The sequence below is a fragment of the Rhineura floridana genome, chromosome 17 (genome assembly GCF_030035675.1).
Source record: "Rhineura floridana isolate rRhiFlo1 chromosome 17, rRhiFlo1.hap2, whole genome shotgun sequence".
In the NCBI taxonomy this organism is placed as follows: Eukaryota; Metazoa; Chordata; class Lepidosauria; order Squamata; family Rhineuridae; genus Rhineura; species Rhineura floridana.
This window is the reverse complement of record NC_084496.1, coordinates 27,718,115-27,744,429: the sequence shown is the minus strand read 5'-3', so window position 1 is coordinate 27,744,429 and position 26,315 is coordinate 27,718,115. Positions and strand designations below refer to the sequence as shown.

General features: G+C 43.3%; 1 protein-coding gene across 7 annotated transcripts in view; it reads left to right on the top strand.

The window, feature by feature from the left end:
- MAD1L1 (mitotic arrest deficient 1 like 1) overlaps window positions 1–26,315 on the top strand; it is a 604,081-nt gene that overhangs the window by 328,235 nt on the left and 249,531 nt on the right. For all 7 annotated transcript variants that reach the window (XR_009759370.1, XM_061599459.1, XM_061599461.1 and 4 more), the window contains one exon: window positions 9,781–9,871. Coding sequence is in view for 6 of the 7 variants with exons in the window: in XM_061599459.1 (XP_061455443.1) it covers window positions 9,781–9,871 (91 nt within the window). In the remaining variant the exon portion in view is untranslated. The remainder of the gene's footprint in view (window positions 1–9,780; window positions 9,872–26,315) is intronic.

The following is a 26,315-nucleotide window of genomic DNA, read 5'->3' as shown; positions in this document are numbered from 1 at the left end:
TCATTTTCCTCTGACCTCACAGTTTACTATATGCAGCTGGTAAATTTTGGAATAATAAGCTGTATTTTATGTATTTTAATTTTTTTGTGTTTTTATTGTGTATAATTCTATTGTGAGCTGCCCTGAGTGCCCTATTTCAGGACAGACAGACAGACAGACAGACAGACAGACAGACAGACAGACAGACAGACAGACAGACAGACAGACAGACAGACAGACAGACAGACAGACAGACAGACAGACAGACAGACAGACAGACAGACAGACAGACAGACAGACAGACAGACAGACAGACAGACAGACAGACAGACAGACAGACAGACAGACAGACAGATAGATAGATAGATAGATAGATAGATAGATAGATAGATAGATAGATAGATAGATAGATAGATAGGACAGCCAGCCAGCCAGCCAGCCAGCCAGCCAGCCAGCCAGCCAGCTAGATAGATAGATAGATAGATAGATAGATAGATAGATAGATAGATAGATAGATAGATAGATAGATAGATAGATAGATAGATAGATAGATAGATAGATAGATAGATAGAGGACAGATTGAATGATAGATAGATAGATATGGAATATGATGCGCATGATGTTATAGAGAAGTTTAAAAATTCTGCAAATGATATGCATACCCTTCTTCGAATTGATTGATGTGGTGCAGCTCTGTCAGGAAAACTAGCCTTCTGGGAGCTGGAGGGTTTTTGTTATGTGCCTTCAAGTCGATTACGACTTATGGTGACCCTATGAATCAGTGACCTCCAATAGCATTGCATTTTGGATACCCTGTTCATAGGGTTTACGTGGTAAGAGGTATTCAGAGGTGGTTTACCATTGCCTTCCTCTGAGTTTGGCTGCATCTTAGTCTGGTGTCTCAGCTTTGACCATTCCGCCTTGGGTGTCCCTGCTAGGAGTCAAGCCTCTTGGTCTAGACTCCTGAGGGCATTGCTCTCAGCTTCTTCAACACTCTCAAACTCACTCACCACGTTAAGGTGTGCATCCTACAGAGGTAAAACTAGCCTTTTGTTCCTGGCCTTCTGGGAGGTGGAGTGTTTAAAAAATATTTTTTCAATGACTTTCCAGATCTTTTAGTTTGGCCTAGAACACCTTCCCTAATTAGGGGAACCTCTAGTTTATTTACCCCTTCAAAGCCCATGCTCAGTGTTAATCCTCATAGAACAGCATTTGTCATATGCATTTGCCAGCAATGTCAAGGACAGAAGAAGGAAACAGTTGGATTTTCAAGTATTCCAGGGTTTGATAACATTATTGATGCTTTTGGAGAGTAACAAGTGTGTGATCTGTGCTCTTTATCCATTCCTCCTCCTGCCTGCCCTCCTTCTGCCCTCTGTCTTGAAGAGATGCATACTTTACAAATGCAGCTTTCAACAAAGCTCTTGTTAGGACACAGAAAAGAAGACAGTTCTTTACATGGCACATAATTAAACTATGGAATTTGCTCCCCTAAGATATAGTGATGGCCACCAACTTGGAAGGCTTTAAAATAAAGATTCATGGAGGATCGTGGATCATTGGCTACTCGACATGACCACAGTGCCCTACCTCCATTATCAGATGTGGTAGGCTTCTGAATACCAGTTTCTGGGAATCATAAATGGAGAGAATGCTGTTGTACCCAGGTCATGCTGGTGGGCTTCCCACAGGCCTCTGACTGGCCACCTGTGAGAGCAGGTTGTTGGGCTAGAAATATAGCAGCCACATTCTTCTTTTCTTATTTCCATCCCATGTGATCTCTAGGCTAACCTGAGCATGTAGGGAGCTATCATATTGGAGACATAGTTTTTGTTGTTGCTGTTATTGTTTGCCTTCAGAAACGTTTTTCTTTCATTGATTGATTTATTTCTATAAAAAAATTATATCCCACCCTCATGCAAAATATCAGGGTGGTGTACAGCAACATAAAGACATTTAAAAACAATATAAAGCAATCATTAAAATGACTCCTCCTGGAGAGGAAGCAAAAGGCTTGAGAGGACCCTGCCCGATCCCCCCAGTAGGAGACATCATCGCTCTGGGAAATGGCTTCCATCAGGACCTGCAAATAGAAATTCATGGCAAGACAAACTTCCATTTGTGTCTCTGACATTATCTTCTGATCTTGCCATTAGTTAATCGTTGAATCTTTGTCGTCTTCTATAGGAGTTAGGAACCATTTGGGATTGTTATTTAAGGATAACATTGCCAGTTGTCCTGTAAACCAGACAGTCCTGAGTTCAAATGTCAACTCAGCTACAAATAGGCCAGCCACTGTTGTTATAGGCTGTCTCTGTCGTTCCCCATCACCCCATCTGCATTGCAGGACTAGTAGTTTATTTATTACTTATTTTTAAGATCTTTCAGTCCAATTCTTTCTCAGGGTGGCTTAGAATAGGTAATAAAACCAGAAAACCCTGCAGAAAAACACAGACACTCAGAGAACAGCTAATACTGACTTGTCTTACATGATTGTTGTTGGAATTGCTGAAAGAATGTATGTGAAATGTTTTGAGCCCTATAAAGTGCTATACAAGTGCTAAGCATGATTGTAATTGGGGACTGTTTCAGCAATTCCTGATAAATGAAATCTATAGGCTTTTGCCCAAAACATTGTGTAGCTAGGGACAATCCATTGTACTTGCATTCTTGGCCCATAAAAGATTTCATCACAAATTCACTCTGGCAGAAAACAGGTGGAAGAAGAATACAAACACTGCAAATTGGAAAGTGGGAGAAGAAATCCCCTTTGGTTCAAGAGAGCATTATTTCTGCTGCAGTTTCTTGTCATGTGCCTTGATTTGTCGTTAACCTCTGGCGATGGCCAGGCTCCTTTGTTCCCTGGACATGGCCAACCCCTTCAGTTAACCACTCTGCTGAAGAGATCCTGCAGAACCTTATTTCAGCAGGGCTGGTAGATCTACTGGTAGAGCTCTAGTTTATTTGCAGCAGATCAACAACATTTTTTACTCCCAATAGTTTTGACAACAAAATTCAGATTGTTGAAGAAAGATTTGGGTAGGAATGGATTTTTTTCTGTGGAAAGACTGTGAGATCAGCTCAGGTCTGACACTCTCACCAAATCCCTGTGCTCAGCCGCTGCTGGGAGGCATCATATTCTTTAATGCTAACTGTTGCATGTGGCTTCAGGTAGTGAAATCTTGGGATTCTAGTAAAACAGAAAGTAGATCCAGGAAACCTTATTTCAGAGGGAGGCAGGATAAGAGGAAGCACTCTGTGCCTTGATATCAGCCTTCAGCAACCTGGTGCCCGCCATATGTTTTGGACTGTAGTCAGTGGCCATGGTGGCTGGAGCTGATACAGAAGTTGTAGTCCAAAACATCTGGAGATCATCAGGTTGCGGAAGACTGTTTAGGTGTCTTCTATGTAGACCTTGTGTTTAAAAGCTCGCTTTTGAAAAACAAATGCAGGAATGGGAGGACAAAGGCGCCCTGCATTAATCCTCCACATCTGTATTCATAGCCTATGTGTGAGGGCTTTAAAAAAAACCCACCCTTTGTCTTCTTTTTCTTTAATATGGAAAGCAAATTTTCCCTGGGAAGCTTGAAAGACTTTATCTCCCCCTCTCCTTCTCCTCAGGAGAACAAAGCACTCTTTTCATCAAACCTTTTTATAACGTTAAATGTGAAATTCTTTCCCAACATTATTACTTCTGAGGAGATGACAAAAGCAATATTAACGCTGTCAGCCCCTCACTTGCACTCTGCCTCCCTTAAACCATATTAGCCATATGAGTAGGGGGCGATTTTGGCATTTGATTTTGTTGACCATGCTGTGAAGAACAGGTTTACTGAGTGGTCAGTTTGCCCAGAGGAGGAGGAGGAGGAATGATGATGGTGATGAAGAATGTGGCTATTTGGCTGGCTTTGCTTGCTTGCTTATTTGTTTTAAACTCCTGAAGACTTTGAAGCAGCAGTGGATGAAGGGACTTCTTCAGCTGGAACAAATCTTAATGTTTTCTTTCTGCTGTCAAACAACTACTCCAGTAAATCCTAAATGTTGCCTATGGATTTAGTGACTGGTTGAGTCTCAGTAATTTGAAAGAGAGTCATGTTCTTGCCAGTGTCCCTTAGTCACACTTGCTGGAAGCTTCACTGCTCCTAGTGCTCCGTTTTGTCGCTCTTTGGGAGCAAGTGTTGTGGTTGTACATGGGGTCTCTTTCTCCTCTGTTCTGTTCAGTATTCTGCTCCTATGTCTGGCCTCAGTGCTTAAAACAAAAATGGCCCTATTCATAGTTTGGGAGGGTGGCTTAAGTATTCTGCCCCCATCTGTGTTTCTCATAAAAGTGATTTTACTTTGATTGCGGCTACTGAAAAGTTTGTGATATAACAATGAACACAGTGATTTTTTCCAGCCTGTCTTTGGGGATTCTTTAACTTACCCAGGTTTTTCTAGTAAGATCAGTTAAGATGGAAAAGACTTCCCAGGAGACAGCTTCCCCACTGCTGCAATTCAGTCTCCTACATGCCCTAGGGCAGGGGTGGCCAATGGGGTGCCCTCCAGATGTTGCTGAACTCCAGTTTCCCATCAGCCTGGCCAGTTCATGCAGGATAATGGAGGTGCACTGGTCAGTGCTCCCTTTTCACAGAGTATGGTGTAACCCACACTCCAGAATAATCTACACCTGTGTGGGTTTCATAATAGATGGGTATGGGGATCCCTGGAAGACAAATTCATGTGGGATGGCTTTTCTGAAGATAGGAAGTTTTTTTGGGGGGAGGGACCATTAGAGCACTAGGGACACAAAGCAAGCTACCCACAGTACAGCAGAGAATTTTCTCAGATTTATAGCTTGCCCTGTTCCAAAGACCACTGGCCTCTGTCCCCCAAAAGACTCACTCCTAAGTCTGATACGGCGCATGTGAATGGCATTGGAACAAACCAGAGTGCTGGCTTTGTCTTCAGAGTGAACTAGCCTTTGTGGTTTCTTTCTTTCTAGAGAAATCCTGGTTTATACATTAAAAACTGTGCTCTCTGTTTCCTCCTGGCTTCAAAAAGGAAGGAACAGAGTGCCTGTGACTTTAGCAGGTGCGTGAGCACGCTTATCCATTCATGGGAAGCTGTCATTTGACTTACCATGAGGTGCAAGCCAGGGCATTTAGTCAGACCATTGACCCCTCTAGTTTCTCTCTACTTTGGTTGGCAAAATGGAACACTATGAACAGGGTTTTCATGGTAAGCGGTATTCAGAGGGGTTTCCCATTGCCTCCCTCTGAGGCTGAGAGGGAGCAACTGGTCCAAGGTCACCCAGTGAGCTCCATGGCTGTGTGGGGGATTCGAACTCTGGTCTCCCAGGTCGTAGTCCAACACCTTAACCACTACACCACACTGGATCTCACATTGGTTGTCAGCAGCTACTTAAAGCATCAGGAGGTTGTGTTGGTTTTTTTGAGCCTCATTTGATAATTCCTTAAGTGGCGCTGCTAGGGAATGAACCAGAAACCTTCTATAGGCTGCGTGTGAACTGTGCCAGCAAGCTGTGGCTCTTTCCCACGGCCTTCCACTCACTGCTGTCAAGGTTCTACCTTCTGAAGCAAAGCCTGCTTGGCTTTCCCTGGAACCCTGTTTATATAGCTGGGAGAGCCAATCACACCGCTCTCAGGCAAAGGACCAATTGGTGCCACTATCACATGCTTTATTCAGGGCATAACCAGGATGCTGAAAATCCGGCCAAGGAACTTGATCCTAAGAAAGATTATTGAAGTGTAAAATGGAATGGAAAATTCTGTCTCTTGCAGGGATGGGGAAGGGACCACATCAGGAATAGCTTGTTCCTATGTTTGTAACCATGGTTGCCGGATTAACATTTTAAGATCTGAAATAAGGGATAATCATTGACATTTAGGGGGAGTTTTGATTTTCTGTTGTAAGGGACATGCAATAAGATTAGCAGAGGAGCATTTCAACTAAATTGGATGGGCATGGAGGAGACCCATAGTGAAGTGCCCTCTTTTTCCTCTCTGGCATCTGTGTAGGATCTGGGTTTCTTGCTTCTTAACAAACTGTTGTAATTGTTAGATTTTTTGGTCTTAACTCCTGAACATTTCATATTCAGGAGGCTAGCCTCCTGGAAAAACAGATTCATAGCTCAGAGCAGAGGCAGTATGGCTGAGATTTTGCCTCCGAGCTAAAATGCTCTCAGAGGGCCATGGAGGTGCCTTCAAATGCTGCATTTTTATGCCTTCAGAGCCTGCTATTCTGGATAATTTTAATTTCAATTACATATGTTGTAGGAAAACCCTTCAAGGGATTTGAAGCAATCTTCACAGCTGAAATTCTTGTTCCTGTTTTCAACAGTCTCTGCTTGAAAGGGGGGGGCACTTCGTAATTAAATATTCTTCAACGTTGCTGTCTGATCCATTACATAATTTGAGCAACAGGTCTACAGTACTTGGCCATGCAATCTGTCTTCAGCTTGGTTGAAACAAATGAAGCAATAGTAAAGTGAAAAACACTTGACCATGTGAAAAGTGTGTGTTCTCTCTGAATAATAATCATCGCATACACCTTCAGTTGGGGCATGGCTACCAGGTTAATGGAGAGGAAATATGGCTTCCATTAAAACTTCTTAAAACTACATCTTAAAAAAGGTATTGTAGAGCTGGAAAAGGTGCAGAAAAGGGCAACCAAAATGATCAGCAGGGTGGATCCACTTCCCTATTAGAGGAAAAAGGGGGGACATGATAAACATTTATAAAAATTAGGCATGGTACGGAAAAAATGGCAAGACAACAGTTTCTCTTCCTCCCTCAAAACACTTCAAACCAGGCCCATCCAATGACGCTGAATGCAAGGAAGTACTTCTTCACTCAGCACATAGTTAAGTTGTGGAATTGGATCTTATAAGATGTCATGGTGGCCACCAACTTGAACAGCTTTGAAAGGGGATTAGACAGAGTCATGCAGGATAAGTCATCATGGTCATATTCAGAGTCATGTGTCAGAATACCAGTTGCTGGAGATTATAAATGGGAGAGGGCTTGTAGGGTTTCCATAGGCACCTGGTCGGCCGCTGTGAGAGACAGGATACGGGACTAGATGGGCCTCCTTCGGTCTGATCCACTGGGGTTTTCTTGATAGTTGTAGAAGTTAAACAGCAAAACACAAAAATGTCCAGCACTGAAAGATGGGAGTGTGCCTTTCTTCCTAGAGGCAGAGGGGTAAGGCCCAACAGGTCCTTGGGAAATTGCCCTCCCTTTCTGATCATTCTTGTAGTGAAAGGGGTGGATGTGGGTCTCTTTGGAAATGAAAGCAACACATTATTTCCTGCAGTTAAGTGGTAAAAATATAAACAACCAACAATGTAGCAATTCAGATGACTGCCTTCTCATGAGGCTTCAGTGAGAAAATCATACTTTGCTCCCAAGAAGCTCACTTAATCTGACTTGCTGACAAATAGGCTTTGCAGATTAAAACAAGCAGCCCAAATGACATTTTCAAACCCTTGAAACACACACACACACGGTTTCTAGACAGAACAATCAAACAAACTCTAAACCTCTTGAAATACAGAATGGAAGGGTGGGTTTTTTTAATTACCCTCTATTGTGGTTTTTAATAGAGGTTCCAGATATTGGAGGCCAGTGGACTTTTAAGGTTGTTTAGACTATGGGCCTGCAGAGAAAGGGCCCCTCTCTCAACATATATGAAGCTCTTTAAATATTTATTTACAGAAAGCAAAATCCAAATATTTAAATTGCTGTTACCTGTCCCAGGGGAGGAGTTAATGGTTTGTTCAATTAATTGCGGCTCTTGAGCCAAGGGTGGAGAATCTGTGGCCCTCTGAATCTCATTCGACTCAGACTCCTGTTAGCCCCAGCCAACATGGCCTGCAGTCAGGAATGATGAGAGCTGGAGGCCAGCAACATCTGGAGGGCCACAGGTTCCCCATCCTGCTCTTGAGGGAGAAACAAGATATCTGGTGGGATTTCTACAAGAGGGCCCACATCGCATTTCCCTCTTGCTATGAGAGCGGCGCAGTAGAATCATAGAATAGTAGAGTTGGAAGGGGCCTATAAGGCCATCAAGTCCAACCCCCTGCTCAATGCAGGAATCCAAATTAAAGCATTCCCAACAGATGGCTGTCCAGCTGCCTCTTGAATGCCACCAGTGTCGGAGAGCCCACTACCTCTCTAGGTAATTGGTTCTATTGTCATATGGCTCTGTTAGGAAGTTTTTCCTGATGTCCAGTTGAAATCTGGCTTTCTGCAACTTGAGCCCATTATTCTGTGTCCTGCACTCTGGGATGATTGAGAAGAGATCCCGGCCCTCCTCTATGTGACAACCTTTCATGTATTTGAAGAGTGCTATCATATCTCCCCTCAGTCTTCTCTTCTCCAGGCTAAACATGCCCAGTTCTCTCTCCTCATATGGCTTGGTTTCCAGTCCCCTGGTCATCCTTGTTGCCTTCCTCTGAACCTGTTCCAGTTTGTCTGCATCCTTCTTGAAGCGCGGAGACCACAACTGGAAGCAGTATTCAAGATGAGGCCTAACCAGTGCTGAATAGAGGGGAACTAATACTTCATGTGATTTGGAAACTATACTTCTGTTAATGCAGCCTAATATAGCGTTTGCCTTTTTTGCAGCCACATCACACTGTTGACTCATATACAGCTTGTGATCAACGACAATTCCAAGATCCTTCTCACATGTCGTATAGCTGAGCCAAGTATCCCCCATCTTATAACTGTGCATTTGGTTTCTTTTTCCCAAGTGTAGAACTTTGCATTTACCCCTGTTGAATTTCATTCTGTTGTTTTCAGCCCAATGCTCCAGCCTATCAAGGTCCCTTTGAATTTTCTTTCTGTCTTCCAGGGTAATAGCTATCCCTCCCAATTTTGTACCATCTGCAAATTTGATAAGCGTGCTCTGTACCTCCTCATCCAAATCGTTAATAAAAATGTTGAAGAGCACTGGGCCCAGGACCAAGCCCTATGGTACCCCACTCGTTACTTCCACCCAGTTTGAGAAGGAACCATTGATAAGCACTCTTTGAGTATGATTCTGGAGCCGACTGTGGATCCACCTGATAGTTGTTCCATCCAGCCCACATTTAGCTAGCTTGCTAATCAGAATATCATGGGGCACTTTGTCAAAAGCTTTGCTGAAGCTGAGATATGTCCACAGCATTCCCACAGTCTACAAGGGAGGTTACCTGATAAAAAAATGAGATAAGATTAGTTTGGCAGGATTTGTTCTTCATAAATCTGTGTTGGCTCCTAATAATCACTGCATTGTTTCCAAGGTGCTTACAGATTCACTGCTTTATAATCTGCTCCAGAATTTTTCCAGGGATTGATGTTAGGCTGACTGGTCTGTAGTTCCCTGGTTCTTCCTTTTTGTCCTTTTTGAAGATAGGGACAACATTAGCTCTCCTCCAGTCATCCGGCACTTCACCAGTCCTCCACGATTTCGCAAAGATAATAGACAGCGGTTCTGAGAGTTCTTCAGCCAGTTTAGCGGGCCCTGCCTATTTGAACTCATTCAAAGTGATTAGGTATTCTTTGACCGTTTGTCTGTCAAGCTCACGCTCCAATCCTGCCCCTTCTACTTCATGTTTCCTCCTTTTTTGGGAGAAGACTGAGCCAAAGTAGGAATTAGCCAAAGTAGCCAATGAAGACCTGTAGTGGCCTGAGGCTGGAATATTCCTCTGGCCTCATGTGATGTCCATCGCTGAGCATTTCATTCCATTGTTATGAGGGTTATTTGTAGCATAGGTACAAATATTAAAGGTTCCATTTGGTCACTTTTCTCCCCTAGATTAAAGATTGAAGAACTGGAGACTGAACGAAGCCAGTTAAAAGAGGAGAACAGAACTCTGGAGATGAGGATGGAACATGCCACTCTTCAGGTAATGGTTTAGGAAGCTTGTCATGATCTGGCTGGATAGACAAGCTTACAGCCATGGGCTGCTGGTGGTGGGGTTGTTTCCAGTGTTTCTGTTCCTCCTCTCCCGGGAACAATGTCCAAGAAGTTGAGTCCATCCTTCATAATGATGTCGTGTTTGGGCACTCCTTATTTTTATGCTGCAAGAAGGACCCTGGAGTATTTTCATTTGTATGGGTAAGTGAATATTTTTTTTGTTGAGAAGCCTGGGATGCTTACAAATAAGAATCTAGATGCAGACTAATCTTAATTAGATATAGAGTTTAAAGTTTGGGTTCCTTCCTTGACTACGGTCATAAGCAGGGCCCTTTTCCCTATCCAGAATCCCCCTTGCCCTGCCAGTCCAGTATGAGCCCTGTGGTGGGCTAGTCAGATTCACCCAGGGCATTCTGGAATACTGGCCTGAATCAAGGAATTGATTGGCCACAGACATTGCAGATTGTAACAGTGGAATTGTGGGCTGCTTCTTGCAAGATAGTTTGTCCTCTATATATCAAATGAAGTATGAAAAAGCACATGCGTGTTTCAAATGTAGCTTTCCCCTCCGAATATTTGTACGCATGCCCCATGCGTGGCATTTCCATGCACCAGCTCCCAGTGGTGGCCCCTCTGTCCTTCAGCTGTCGCTGCAGGGGCTTCTATAGAACCATCTGGACCTGAGAGGAGCAGAGAATATATATATATATATAATTTTATTTTTAATATTTGTATACAGTTTTCAAAGGGGTTTACCGTAATGAAATAATATGTAAAGGCAGATAGGATTTCCTTCACAGTAATAGATCTGAAATACCTGTTGATGTTATTCAAATGGCTCCTGTCTCTTCTCCCCATAACGGTGGTTGTGGCAAACAGGTTTGCATCCAAGGCCAGTCGTACTCAGAGTAGACCCATTGGAATTAGTGAACATGACTAACTTACGTCATTAATGGCAATGTGTCTACTCTGAGTAAAACTTAGTTGAATACAGCTCAGTATGTCCATACATGTGTGTTTATGTTTTATCTTCTTACTCTGGGCTTACGGTCCTCTGCCAGGTAAGAGCACTCAGCCATGTACGTTATTTGGACTTAAGAAAATAAGTCCTGTCATCCTGGGTCAGACTAGTGGGCCCTCCTTGCTCAATATTCTGTCTGCTGACGGTGGCCCACCCGGCTTCCCTACACCCTACAGAGATGGACATAATGGTGATATCTATATCTCAATTTTTGTCAGTCTGCATCATCACATCTGAGAGTCTGAGGTGCCTTCCTTTCATTGTTGGGACCCACCCTGATGAGGAGTGGTGGTGGTGGTGGTGGTAATAATAATAATATGAGGCCTTCTGTTCTGGCTGTTGCTTGTCTCCACTGAAAGAGCTGTCTTCCATCTAGTCGTTTGGAAAAGTCACCTGGGCTGGCGGCATTGCAGCCACCTGGCACTTCTGCCATTGTCTCTTTATCTGCTGCAATTACATGGCTATTCCAGAATTCTGGGAGGGTGGGAAACTTTTTCATACTCTCTCCAGTTACGATTTTATAAATCTCTTACATTGTTTTCCAAGCTTTAAAAAAAACTTGGACTGTGAGAGCCCTCTCTCCAAAAGGAGGGAGTTTTGATAATCCCTTTTGCCCTTTTCCCCCTGTTCATGAAAATGTTATGATATATTTTGAGTCTGTATGGGTTTATGTCTACTATCTGGTTCTGTAGCTGTTTCCCCAGAGTAGCTGGAACTTTTTTTTATTGTGTTAAGTGCTTTTCGACCCCTGACTCATTCGTAGTAGGCCCATGAGGCAGGTCACTGTTGTTCCCATTTTGCAGGTGGGGAATTGAGTCTAAGAAGATAAGTGACTCGCCCACAGCCACCTAGTGAGTCCATGGCTGAGCTGGAGCTTGAACCCTGGTCTCCCAGGTCCAAGTGCAACTTTCTATCCACTGGAATGAATGGACTTCTGCTGCTCATATTGATCCTGTTGCCAATGTGCAAACCTGTTTTATATGCAAGCCTGATGCATCTCTTGTCTCCTCCTGTGTGTGCTTGAAATGAGACCACTGAGGACAGCTTCCAAGATTTCATGCTAACTATAACCCATGCTAGCCCATCTCTTAAGATGGATCTTACTGTTGCTTAAGAACAGGACCTTGGGTCAGGCTTCTTTGGAAACAATCTAGAAGCGCCACACGCATGTCAACAGCAAAATAAAGATGCTTGTTATGCCTGCTTTGAAATGACACCAACATCTATCCTAAACACATGGGTCTCTCTCTTCTTTCCCTCTTGAAACTGACAAAATAGCTGGCTTGGATTCTTCATCCCAAATTTGCAGAGAAGTAGCAGCAAATTTGATGGAGTGGCCCTTGTACTGTGGCACAAAAGCTTGGCAGCCGTGGGAAGGGGGAGAGTCATTTTGTGCCCACTTCTTGGGCATCCTTACATTCTTCTAACCTTATCAGATTTTATGAAGACGTTACTTTCTCCTTTCTGAAACAGTGACCTAAGTGGTGGTGGTGGTGGAATAACTCTTTTCGGAACACAGATACAAGAGGATCAGCATTGCATTTTGAAATTCAGTTTTTTTTAAAAAAAAAATCTTGCTGTTCATGAAGGGTAGAGGAGGGGAGTGCTGTAGCAGTAATAGACCAAGTGTGTTTTGCGCTCTCTCTCTCTCTCTCTCTCTCTCTCTCTCTCTCTCTCTCTCTCTCTCTCTCTCTCTCTCTCTCTCTCTCTCTCTCTCTCTCTCTCTCTCTCTCACTCACACACACACACACACACACACACACACACACACACACACACACACACACACACACACACACACACACACACACACACACACACACACACACACACACACACACACACACACACACACACACACACACACACACACACACACACACACACACACACACACACCCCCCCCCCGGGAACACTTGCTTCTAAGGTGTTTCCTGTTTGAATGCAGCTCATGAGAACCTGAGTTTCTCGCTGGTGACGGTGGGGCTGTTGTCTCTGCTGTTCTTCCTTCTCTTGCATGTGCCAACCCCAATGTTGTTATGGGGTTCTGTTCATTTTAATTTCTATCATTTCTACTCTCTCCCTGACCCCCTCAGTACATTGTTTTGTGGTGGTGGTTCTTTGTTTTTAAAGAAAATGCTAGGCTTGAAATTATCCAGATTTCAAACAGGGCATTGATTTTATCTTGACACCTATTAGAGGCGAATCAAATTTCTCTTTTATTATCAATTTCTCAAGATTGGGAGTGGAGGTGGGTATAGGGAGTGATAGCTTTGATAAAACAGGGAGTTGAGAGGTACTGAGTGTCTTCACCAAGCAACGTTTAGTGTGAAGCCTGTCATCCAGCTCTCCTTTAATTGAGTTGCTGTCGTCAGAAGCAGATGAAAATATTGGGTTTGGTGTTATAGATGCCCCAGTCTCCAAGGAGTACTTATAGCAGCTTTGGTCCTGCAGCAGGTTACAAGCTCATTTGCTTCATATTTCATGTGATGTCCTTGTCCGTAGATAGCTGTCAGTTCTCACAGCTGTTGGGCAGCATAGTCTAGACTGAAGTAATTCTCTGTGTATGTTTGGGCAGTTTGGAAAGACCTGCTCTGTTTGTAATCTGTGTCAGCTGTGCCGTTAGACTAGTCCTTAAGATTCTGCAAAACAGTCACTTTCCTGGGGTCTGCCTCCAGCAGGAATGACTGAAACTTGTCTTCTCCCATTTTGCTAATTATCCCAGCCTTTTACCCTCTTCCAAGGAAAGGGGGATATGTGGATATTCTTCACTAGAAAAACCACACTAGGAATGGGGACTAAAACATGAAAAGGGATAGCCAAAGTGGAGGAGGCATAAGAACATAAGAACATAAGAAGAGCCTGCTGGATCAGGCCAGTGGCCCATCTAGTCCAGCATCCTGTTCTCACAGTGGCTAATAACGGTCAGCAATATCAAATGAGAAGGTGCAGGTGGCGTATAAAATCCATTGATTTGGACATGAAATTTGTGTGGAGATCATGTGTGCAGTTTTGACTGAAGCAGGCTTCTCAAGAAGGAATCAATACCACCCATTTGGAACTACTCCTAATAATCTCTGTTGCCTCTTGATTCTGCTATTGGTGCTTTAAAACCCACCTGCTGCAAGGTCTCAAGTGACTCAAGAAATTTATTATATTTGAATCTATTATATTTTAATACAATAAAAAGTAAAAATAATGCAAAATAGCATTCAATAACATTTCTTAAAAGCTAGATAATAATAAAACGCAACTGTATATCACAAATGAAACTGAGCCATGTACAAATCCAAAAATAAGAGTTGGAGTCCAGGAAAGATGGATAAACATATAAGTTTTAAAGAGGCATTTAAAAGTCATCACTGTTTCTGCCCCACAAATTAGGTGAAGGAGGGCATTTGAGAAGGTGGACGCTATTACTGAAAAGGCCTGCTTCTGTGTTATCACTATATGGACTATTATGGCAAGGCTATCCCTGTCCAGCAATTGCTGCAAGTTGGCAATATCCTGCTTGTAGGCTTTCCAGAGGCATCTGGTTGGCCACTGTGAAAACAGGATGCTGGACTGTATGGACCTTTGATCTGATCCAGCACAGCTCTTCATTTGTTGCGTACTTCAAGCTACTGAGGTTACCTGGACCTCTAGTGATAATGATGGATCTAGCAGCAGCCCGAAACTATGTACCTCCTCCTTCACAGGAAGTGCAACCCCATCCATAGCTAGTACACAACCCAATTCCCAGACCTGGAACCACCTATCCATAGGGTTTCTGGCTTTTTTAGGATTCGCAGTTTGATAGCCCTCACCCAGTTCATGACTGCTTCCAGGCACTGGTTTAAGGTATGCATGACCTCCTGTGATTTAGATGCTACACAGAAAAAAAGCTGGGTATGATCAGCATGCAGGTGATACCTTGCCATAAATCTCCAAATGATTGTCTCTAGTGACTTCATGTAGATATTAAATAGTGTTGGGGATAAAATTTGGCTGTATCACACCCTGTGGATTAACTGCGAGGAAGCCAAGGCAGTCACGTGTTACACTCCCTGGAATTGACCCCGTAAGTAGGAGTGAAACCACTGTGTCATGGTGCCCACAACTCACAGAGACAGTTCAGGAGGATACCGTGGTTGATAGTATCAAAAGCCAGTGTGAGATCCAGGAGAATCAACAGGGCCACACTCCCCCATCTCTCTCCCTGAGTAGGTAATCCATCAGAGTGACTAAAGCCGATTCTGCCCCCAAACTGGGCCAAACTGAAATGGGTAAAGATAATCAGATTCATCCAAGAGTATCTGCAGCTGAATGTCAACACCCTCTCATTCAACTTGCCCAAAAGAGGTGTACTGTGACCAGGCAGTATTTGGGTGAGTTTTTTCAGGAATGGCCACGCCACTGCCTCCTTCATGGCATCATCCCCTCCCCCAAGACAACAAAGCATTCACTGTGCCCTGGATCCACCAATAACTCTGAAATTCTGGGAGCACCTATACATAAGCCTGCTAAATTCATTTCCCAGTGTTAGGTGAAGCAGTAAATTAGCACTGCTTTAAATTCATTCTGTAATATTGCATTCTTTGTATGTATTTTGTATAAAGAATTAAATCAGGAATAGTGTTGTGATACATGCCCCTCAGTCATGCAATTTTCCAGGTATCTTTTTGCTGTGTGATTAAGAGCCTTCTACCACAGAAACATACCACACCAAACACACCACTCTCTGGGTGCCAAGCGGTGTTATTTGTCCAGCAAAGGTGGTACAGACACAAGAAGAAGAGGAGATGATGATGATATTTACTTAACATAGCTTCTGAATCAATGGCACGTGAGGGGATGTCCAGATACAGATGGAGAAAAGGATCAGCTTGTGCCTTGAGGCCTTGCTGTCTCATTTGGTCCAGAGAAACCTAATTGAAGATCCAGGTTCACTTCCAGATTAAAAAAAAAGGCTAAATTTTCCATAGACACCAGCAGGTTTCATCACAGAAGCATATCTCATAGCTGGTTCCTAGGAGCCTTTCCATGTACTAAATATCTGTTTAATTCTCACCTGAGACATGAGTTCCACAAACAGTTGGGAATCAGTGAAGGCACTTGCCATTCTAAAAATATCCCAGATAGAGAGACTGGAATTTCACTGATTTGGAACATGTGCAATGGAAAATGTTGCACTAATCCCAGGAGTTGGAGGCTGCAGCTATTGCAAGCGGGTGGGGCTGGCTGGGTGCTGCACGGCACCATTGGCCACTCCTTGTGACAAAAAACTGATGTACATTTGCTGCAAGACTGACCATACCACCAAGGAGTATTTAAAGGCAGCAATTGTCAATGATTTTGCTTTTTTTTTTTACAGATTGGATTATCTGCCTCAGGCACTAAAACAACTTGGGCTCCCTCTCGGCCTACAGCTTGTTCACTAGTGTGTGTTTGATGTGAAATTACAAGCCCACGCAAATGTTCAGCATGAGTCATTTGAATGCTGCTGTGCTGTTGTTAGTTTCCGCTGTCGTGTGAGAGTAAGTCATACAGGTCTAAGCATAACTTGGTACATGTGGACAGATGCATGCATGGGCTGCACTCTGGGGTTCTGCACTATATCACATTTTCTCTTGTTGAAATAAATGCTTTGGATTAGACAAGTGTATTTGGTTCATGCCATTTATCAGTTTGGGATGAATTGGTGTGTGTGTGTGTGTGTTTCTGTGTGTGTATAATGAGCACATACATAGTAGGAATATAAGGAATATAATGAAACTGTTACTGAACAAAAAGAAATGCACTGACGAATGTTTAATTTCCTGGGCTTCGTTTCAATATAGTTATGGAATTCCCAGGTATAAATAAACAGAAGGCCGTGTATGCAGGAGTGTCTGTGTGGTATTTCAGGCATAACCCAGTAGAACAATCTTGCATACAAACTCTGTTAACATTAATGGAAGCTGTGCAAGAGTGCTGCCATATAATACTGCGTTGGCTTACTGGATCATCGGTTGTGCAGGCATTGCCTATTATTTTTAGATGCCTAATTTTCTGAAAGCCAAATAAACCATCTTTTAGCACTAGGAGCATGGACTTCAGGCTCCTTCTTCCCTTGTTGTATGGTGACTAGAAGCTTCTGATTCTAGTTCAGCAGCAAATTATAATTTCTTTATCACGTGTGGACAAAATAGTGATTTTTTTGTTTGTTTTGCATCCTGAGCTCTAATGAGGATCAAAACTGTGATGTGGGCAAACTGTGGCTTGTGTAGTTCAGGCAAAATGGCAAATTACAGTTTGTCACTAAAGCAGGAATAGGAGCGTTCAGTTGCATAGGACGTGTTCTGTCTGAACTCGAAAAACTCAGACTCAGACACGGCTGTGGTTTTTTCTTTTATTGTAGTAAGAGAAATCATGAATCTACCTACAGCTTACTCAGAACTCAGCATCTGTCTAGGTCTAACTAGGCACAATTTCGCTGCACTAAGATGTTGACTCCGCAACTACTCCCCCCCCCCTTGAGTAAGGCTGAGTGGGCACCCTGCTTACGTGTGCCAACTGTCACTGTTTGTTTGTTTATTTCATTTATACCCGCCTTTCTTTTCATGAAACTCAAGGGGCTTACATATGGTTCCCAGGCGGTCTCCCATCCAGGCACTGAGCAGACCTGACCCTGCTTAGCTTCAGCAGGGAGCTGGCCTCAGGTGCCTTCAGACCACAGCCTGGGACTGTTGGGAGCATGCATGCAGGCAAAGACTCCACCTCAACGGCATCTGTTGAATCTCCTGCTGCATTTGCCTCCTGGTGTGAGATGAAGGCAGAGCCCCTGTCACCATCCTGTCTTCCCCCTCTGAGGGAGGAGGGCTGCCTGCAGGCAATGCGGGCACAGGGGAAGTGTCAGGCTGGGAAACAATTGGCTGGTCAGGTTGACTCTCCACAGGGATATCTGGAGCTGCTGTGGTTGAACTGTCCAAGTCCACAGCTGGGGCACCTTCTGAGTCGAACTCCCCGCTCGGCCCTTCCACTCTTAAGTCCTCCTCTTCCTCCGCTTTGTTCTTGTCAGTCCACCCCCCTCCAGCAGGGCTCATGACAGGAAGAGGAAATTCATAAACCCACAGTTAGTACTCATAAGGTTATGTTGTGATTTAGTGTTACTTCTGAATGCTATCAATATTGAACTTGTATGTTGGCATGTAGAACCATACCATGAATACATGAAAGTATTTTATACATACCGTTTAGCCTCTAGTCTGGCAGTGACTCTTTAGGGCATCTTCTCCATTTTGGTGCCCTCCAGATGTTTAAGACTCTAACTCCCATCAGTATGGCCAGTGGGCAGGGCTGATGGAGGAGTTGTCAAGGAACATCTAGAGGGCACCAGGTTGAGGAAGACTGCTCTAGGATCTTAGGAAGAACTCTTTCCCGCCCTGCTACTGAGAACCTTTTAACTGGAGATGCTAGAAACTGAACCTGGAACCTTCTGCATGCAAAACATGCATTCTGCCACCAACTTAAAGTCTCTCCAATGTCAGCAGGGGTAGCCAACATGGTGCCCATCTCATGTTTTGGGTTATAACTCCTATCAGTCTCAGCCAACATGACCAGTAGTCAGAGATTATAGGAGTTCTAGTCCGCAACATCTGGAGGGCACCATATTTTCCAAGGTAGCCTTTGCCACCTTTTCACAGTTATCCTGAGTGTATTTCATGATTGCCCTTGTTTTGGCTTTGTACCTTGATTGATGCTTGGAGATCCAGAAGTGAGTTGAACGTTGAGCAGTGGCTGGTATTGCAACAACCAGCTTTACCTTGCAAAGAGTTTGTTTTTCTTCCTACTTTACTCCAAATCTGGTATTAGCAAGTGATGAAATTGAGCTATTGATGACTATGTGCAGCAGCTTGTATAGCACCTGACATCTACTCTCAGCTTGTGTGTGGACAGGTTGAATTATGGCTGGAGGCGCCATCCACCTCCACAGCCTTTCTCTCCTGCCATCCCCTTGGCTCTTGACACCTAGCTGCAGGTGGCATTGATTTTCCTTCACTCCTATAAAAGTCTGTAGCATGGATATTACTCACTGTTCAGATCTTTACTGCTAATAAAAACCTCAGGTTACAGAAAGACGGGAGGAGTTGGAAATTGCGAGGTGATGATGCCCCTGTGTACCCTAAACCTTTGATGGCTTTGGGAGAAGAAGAAGGGTGCAGTGGTGATGGCTAGAATGATGGATGGAAATAGCACCAGTTATTATTTAGGATTGTCCCTTTGTCTCCTGGCTTCAGTGGCTGCTACCAGGTGGAGGAGAGCCTGTTGTGACTTTGTTTTGCAATTGGCTCTTGGAGTGCACACCAGATGCTCCCCAAAAGGGCCTTAGCTTTAAATTTCTTTAAAGGTGTCAGCCTCCTCTGCACCCCCAGCCCCAAGCCAGGTCCTTGAAAGAGCTGGCAACTTGAAATCAGGAAATAATGAATTGATCAAATCAGTACTACTTGGTGAAGTGGAAGGAAAGACTTCTGAAGTTCTGTGGGGATGCTCTTTAGTGGAATTCATTACAGATCCTTTGACATATCACCAGAATTTTTCTCTATCTACAGAACTACTCCCTTAATCCAGTCTTTGATAACTTATTTAGAGGCTAGGACCCAGTACAAATGTGCAGTTACTTAACAGCTTCACTATGTTAGGCCGTGATCAGGATTGGCAAACAGATGCATCCATTTACGCTGCCAGAAAGACAAAGTGAAAAGTCATCCTTTCAAAGTGGCCTTCTATCTCTCAAACAATTACGGACTTTCTTTAGTTCCCTAAACTTCCTTTCCCAAAAGTCTCTCCCTCCTTGCCTTTTTCGCATACTTCTGTTTCACAGCCTGAACTCCACAGCACTGACCAGCCTGCTACCTGGACTCCAGTCGTCTGGGAACGATGACAAGCTACAGGTTAACCTGGCAGTTTCAGAATTTGTATGTGAATTATGCACGATGTGAGTCAGCAGACTATTGGGGCGGAAACACCTCAGTTAGAAGAACACGTAGGTTGATTAGGAGTAATTACAAATTATCAGAAGCTGAAAATACACAGCAGGGAACCCAGTATGATTGTCATTAAAGAAGGAAATATGCACATGGAACAAGTGTGTGTGTGTAGTGTATAAAATAATTTCAATACTGTTTTTTGAAACTTGGAATATAAATTTAAAAACTGCTTGTGTCCTCCTTTAAAACACACATACCCTAGAATAATCAGGCTTGTAAATAGCTACTTCCTTGGTTTCCTGCATTAATTAAGGCTCTCCAGACAATCGAGAAGTCTTTGCAAATTGGAAGGGAGCTGGGGAGTTTTCTTCTTAAAAAGAAAAGGAAAACAAATGCTTAGTGTGCCATTAATGGCACACATAAATATTTGCAAAATTTGCTATGGACTAGTAACATTTGTCTACCAGCGTGTTGTCAGTTTGTACTAGGATGGAGAGACCCAGGATCAAATTCCTACTTTTTCTGGATGAGCTTGGGCCAGGCACTATACCTCAGCCTAACCTACCTCAGATGGTTGTAGTATGGGTAAAATGGAGGAGGAAAACCATTGCCCCTCTTAGCTCCTTGTAGGAAGGTTTGTCTCTAATAGAGCAGACCTTGCTCTTTATCCATGAAAATTCCTTTTCATGTGCATCTCCCTGATAGGTAACACCTGCAAGTGCCTTTTGGTCTGAAGATTCCCTCTTAGGGACAATGGTGGCAGAGCATTCATGGAGGGTTCAGTTCTCTGTAGCTTCTCATTATATTGATAGATTTAGCTTGGCTTAGGCTGGAGTGTAGTATTTGGGTCACCGGGATAATTCCTGCTTCCTGCTTTAGGGAAGAACTACCCATTTTGCAGTAAACATGACATTCCCAAATCCATGGAAGGCAGTGAATACTTTTCATATACTATTAAATGGACCATGTATCGTGTCTGCAGGCATTTGAGTTGCATGTCCACCCGCCCTCTCCCACTTCCCCAATGGGAAATGCATTTTCATGCGGCACTCTGAGGTTTGCAAGAAACAGATTCTCTCTCTCTCTCTCTCCCTCTCCTCCCCCCCCCCCGGTTCCTTCTGTGAGGTGTGCAAACTGCAGCTCAGCATTCAGACTTGTGGTGGCAACTATAGAATTGGGCATGTGAACTGTTACTCCTGCAATTCCTAGATTTAGTGTTCTCACAGCTGTTAATGATGCAGTTGTCCTATGGCTAGTAAGGTGTAGTTACAACATCATGGGGTAGAGACAGTTTGGGGACATCCAGGAATATATGACAGCAGTCAAATAAAATAGCCACATACTAACGTACGTGTGTGTGTGTGAAATTTAATAGAATGTATGTAATGCTTAATCATCATAACCTCTAAGCTCTACATATAGAATTTGTTTTGTATGAGTTACATTTACATCCACCCCTACTCCATGGAACTCAGGTGGCAAACTTGGTTCTCCTCCATTTATCCTCACAACAGCCCTGTGAGGTGGGATGTGCTGAAAAATAGTGCCTGGCACGGGATCAACCATTGAGCTTCATGGCTGAGCAGATATTTGAACCTAGGTGTTTCCTGGCACTTGTCTGGCACTAACCACTACACCATGCTGGTTTTCTTGGGCATCATGTTTTACATCTGTAGATGTATGACGACATGCTGATTTAAAAAGGAGTGAATAAGTTTGATGTTAGCCACAACATTCTCAGATTCATTGCCAGTGAGGGATGTTCTTTGATTTTCTGTAGTTGAATTCACCTAATGTGTTCAATAGATGCAACTAAAATACATAATAAATTTAACTGCCTTTTAGTTTCCCAAGATGAAGCATCATGGTCCACGTTTACTAAGCAGAGGCCTAATTGCTGCTGGTATGAGTGTCCTTACCGAAGAGAACAGACATCAGACCTCTGTTACCCCAGATATAATGTTAATTCTATCTGTGTAGAAATTTCAGAAATAAAGATGTTGTCTAGACTTTAGAGGGTTCCCCCCCCCAAGGCAGTGGGGAAAGTGATTATGTGATGGTCTGAAGTGTATTCCTTCTAAGGTAAGAAGCTGCTCTTGCAATTTCTCCTTCACTCTCATATTCCTGTATGAATTCTATTGTGATGTTGCACAACTACTACTACGAAAGTAATTTGAAGTAGTTCTGTTTACCCTGTTTTTCTCTTGGTTCAATGACTAGCAATTCCCTCATTTGGGGGGGGGGTGCAACAGGATTCTCCAGCCAATCTTGGCCTTTGGTTTTGAGCTTCTTTGAGGTTGTTAAAGTTTTTATTCCATGCTTGTGAATTTTCGATTATGTGATTCAGAATTCGATACTCCATTCTGAACGCATTGTTATTACTATTTTCCCTATTAGAAACTATTTTCCTTTCCCAGGTTTTGTTGTCATTGCTCTCTGTAAAAGCAGGTTTACTGCGGTGCTCTTTAATTGTCTTACGTCTTTGATAATGACAATCCCTCCCCATTTAATAGCGGATTTTGGAGAACGCCAGCTTGCAGAGCATGATTTCTGACCCACAATTTCCTAATGGGATGCAGCAAGTACAGCTAGACTGTGGCTGAAATCCTTTACACACTTAGATTATATTAAGCTCTATTGAACTCAGTGGGACTTATGTTTGAGTAGGCATGTGATTGCATCGTGTATTGCGTTTCTAGTGACTGAAAACGGGGAAATCACTTGTAAGACTTTCTCAGAGTGGGAAATAATACAATCTGTCCAGGACTGTTTCACTTTTGGCTACAAATTTTGATGTTGCATGTTTAAATTCTCTCTTGTGTACAAACGTCTCTGTTCATGGAAAGCTAGCATGTCAAGAAGAGAGGCTAGCCTTGGTTCCTTCCTGATGAGCTAAATTTCTAGTATGTGAATGAGAAGTTGCTTTTGTGCTCACGATTCTAGTGTGTAAATGCTAGTGTGTTGGGCGGGGGGAGGTGTTACACAATATGTTAATGTTTGTCTGATTTAATCTTGGCTAAATTACACAGCAGTGCTGTGTTGAGTGTTGGAAGTGAAATTAGTTTACTCTTGGTACTAAACAATAATAATGTTTAGTAGTAGCTACAGGCAGACTAATCAAAAATAAGAATCTTCCATTTTCTTTAGAGGGCCAAAGAGGGTAATATGATGATTTCATTGGATTAGTTTCTGTTGATGAAATAGAAGGCAAGTTTTCCAGTTTCACAGAGCTGCACTTCAGGCACAGAGAGAGAGAGAGATTTGAGCTATACAGAAAATTAGATAAAAATGCAAATATTACAATCACTTCAGGCAGGCTGTTCAGTCACACGTCTTTAATACATCAAGCTGTGGTTGACAATAATGGGTTTTGTGTTTGGCTTTCTTTTCTGCAGGAAATAGCAGCTGCATATAATTGTGAAAGAAACCACATTCTCTCTGTTCTTGTAATCCAGCACAGTTGTAGATTGTGAGTTCTTATTAACACTGCTGTAAGTAAGGCTCTGGTCAGGCAGGGTCACTTTGAGAAGGGGTGCCAAGGCCTCAGTCCCTAGCCCAATCTTTAGCTTACTTGACAAGACCCGTCCCCACAGTATTGTGCTCGCCAAGGCAGCATGACGAGACCTGACCAGAGTATTAGACAAGGCAACGTGTGACAACATCCGGGCTGGATGCTAGGTGGGATTCAGGCTGGGAAGCACAGAGCTCTGGAGTTGCTCTAGCAAGGGATGAGCTGGCACAGTAAGAGCAGGAGCAGGTGCAGCCTAATTGGTTGCGCCACTTGTACTGCAAGGGCCCTGCCTTCTCCAGCAATCTCCTCCTGCAATGGAGCTGGGAGCCTCAGGTCTTCCTGTGTCTTCTGCAGTGGAATCCTCTGAGTTGGAGGATGGCAGTGCCACATCCTCAGTGGGGGGGCACTGGCCCCACAGGTTCATCTGAGAGCACAGCGGGGGCTGGCCCTGCATGCCCTTCCTCTTGTGCTTCAGAGGAATCTGACTCTAGGGTCATGACACACAGATGCTTCTCCCTCCACAGGTTGCTCTGGATTGGCAGCTTGGTGCCCAGGCAGCCTTGTTGTTGTTGTTGTTGTTGTTGTTGTTTGATTTATATCCCGCCCTTCCTCCCAGCAGGAGCCCAGGACGCCAAACAAAAGCACTGAAAACATTAAAACAAAACATCTTCAAAAACATTACTTAAAAAAAAGCTATCAAAACATCTTCTAAGATCAAAAACATTTTAAAAAAGAAAGTTTAGGAATATATTAAAAAGCAATTCCAACATCCAACACAGATGCAGACTGGGATAAGTCTCAACTTAAAAGGCTTGTCGAGTTCCTTTGCACTGTCAGGGATTGCCAACTTTTCCAAAAGCCTCGACTCAACTGGTCTCATTCTCCAGCAGCTTTTGCTGCCCAATGGATGCACTTGCTCTGTCTGGCAAGGAATCTTACAGCTTTCTTACAGCTATTGTTTGTGCTTTTGCTCTTTCTATCAGGAGTTCTTACAGATGCAAGTTCTTGTTTTTTGCCCTACGCTCATTCTCTTCAAGAGTCTGGTTTATTCCCAGGCCATGCTCTGTTCTCTGAATGAAGATACTTTTCTTTTACCACTTGGAAAAGCTTCTTCATTGCTTGGGGCTGCCTTTGTGCTGCTAGGAAGAAGTAATAGAGCTTTGAGTTTGCATAGAGAAACCGATAAGATCATTGTATTTTCTTCTGCAAATGCAGTGTTGTAGTCTTTGCTAATGAGTTTCTAGCACTGTCTGACAAGTAAATTCAATTCATCAGGCTGCAGGGGAAGAAGAGAAGAGCATGGAGAGTTTTTCCTTCTTTCTTTTCTTAAAAAAGAGGTCCTGAACTTTGTGATAGGAAAATGCAAGAAGATTACTGTTTGTTTGTTTATATATTTCCATCCCACATTTTGACTGGGATGCCCTAAAGCAGCTCACAAGATCCATAAGATACGACCACTGAGCTTATTGCTATCAGTCTTAAAACCACAAAATAAATGGACTTGTGTGGGGAGAGGCCGGGAACTTCTTGAAAGTATCATTTTCAAGTAACTTGAAGAATAAACAGCAACAATAAAACTATGGCAGCTGCAGTATAGAGTGAGGGTCAGAAGAAGGTGTGTGTGTGTGCATGTGAAGGTGGACTACAAACATTTTGGGGAGGTGTCAAATGATGTCAAGTAGTGCTTGTCTTTGGATCATCTCCAGAATAGTATTGGGCAGACTGCTGCTTGACTGCTTCACTACTTTATCCTGCTCTGTCTTTTTCCATGTGGCTGTTGTTTTAACATTTATCCCAATCAGAGTTTACTTCCTTCATTGAGGTAATTTTGAATTTTAACCCACCCCCTAAAATTTGTGCCATCTCTTCACTTCTGTGTCATCCCCGAATTTGGATAATGTTCTGTACATTCCTTCATCTGAACCACATGGGAGGATGTGGCCGGCACCACTGCCCGAGGCATAATGGTGCAATAATACTGACAGTGGGTACACAGATGTGTAACTGAGCCCCATGGCCATTAAAAAAAAATAGCTTCAGGAGATGGTATTTTATAGCAGAGGAGGATTTTGTGGGGTGTGGGTGGGATTGTGTTGGGATTTAGAGTGGAGACACACAGAGAGAAAGAGGTTTAAACAGCCTCCCATTTCTCTCTCTCTCAAGTTTTTCTCCTTTGAAGCTGCCTTTCATTCATTCATTTATTTATTTGTAAATGTTGTTCAGGCTCAGTTACACTTGTGTGCTCATCAACAGCCCTTATTAATGTCTCTGGTTTCCAGCATCTCTCATTTCTGAAATAATGGTCTGCCCTTTCAGTACTTATAGCTTATGATGACTTTGTTGTCCCTCCAAGATCTTGCTGGGCTGCTAGACCCTGTGCCAAGTGTGTTGTAAGCTCCTGGCTATTGTTTGCATTCTGCGGCCTGCAGATCATGCTACTACTACAAGCAGCTTACATTTTCATGGCTGTTGTACCCCCTGCATCAAGCACACCAAGGATACAAGTCAGCTGATTTGGCAGGCTCTGGCATGAGAGAGGATTTAGTCAACTGCAGCTTTCCCCAACCTGTTACTCTTCAGATACTTTGGACTATAACGCATCAGCCAGGCATGCTGGCTGGGGCTGATAGAAATTGTAGTCTGAATCATCTGGAGGGCACGAGGTTGGAGAAGGCTGGTCTGTTGAATACTTCATGGCAGAAAACTCTTTGACCTCCCCAGTTCTTTCCTCCTTTTGAGTTTGCATCTGGTTTTAGGGATGTTGAATTAATTGTCCCTGAGTTAAATGAGTAGTGGAATGTTATGGAAACATAACATTCCGTAACATTCCTGTTATGGAAACAAAATGCTGAGCTTACAATAAAAAAAAGAGTTGCAGTCATGCTCTGGAGCTTATTCAGGGTTGATCATATTTCCTGGATCATTATGTGTCTCTCCTCTTGAACCCTGCCTT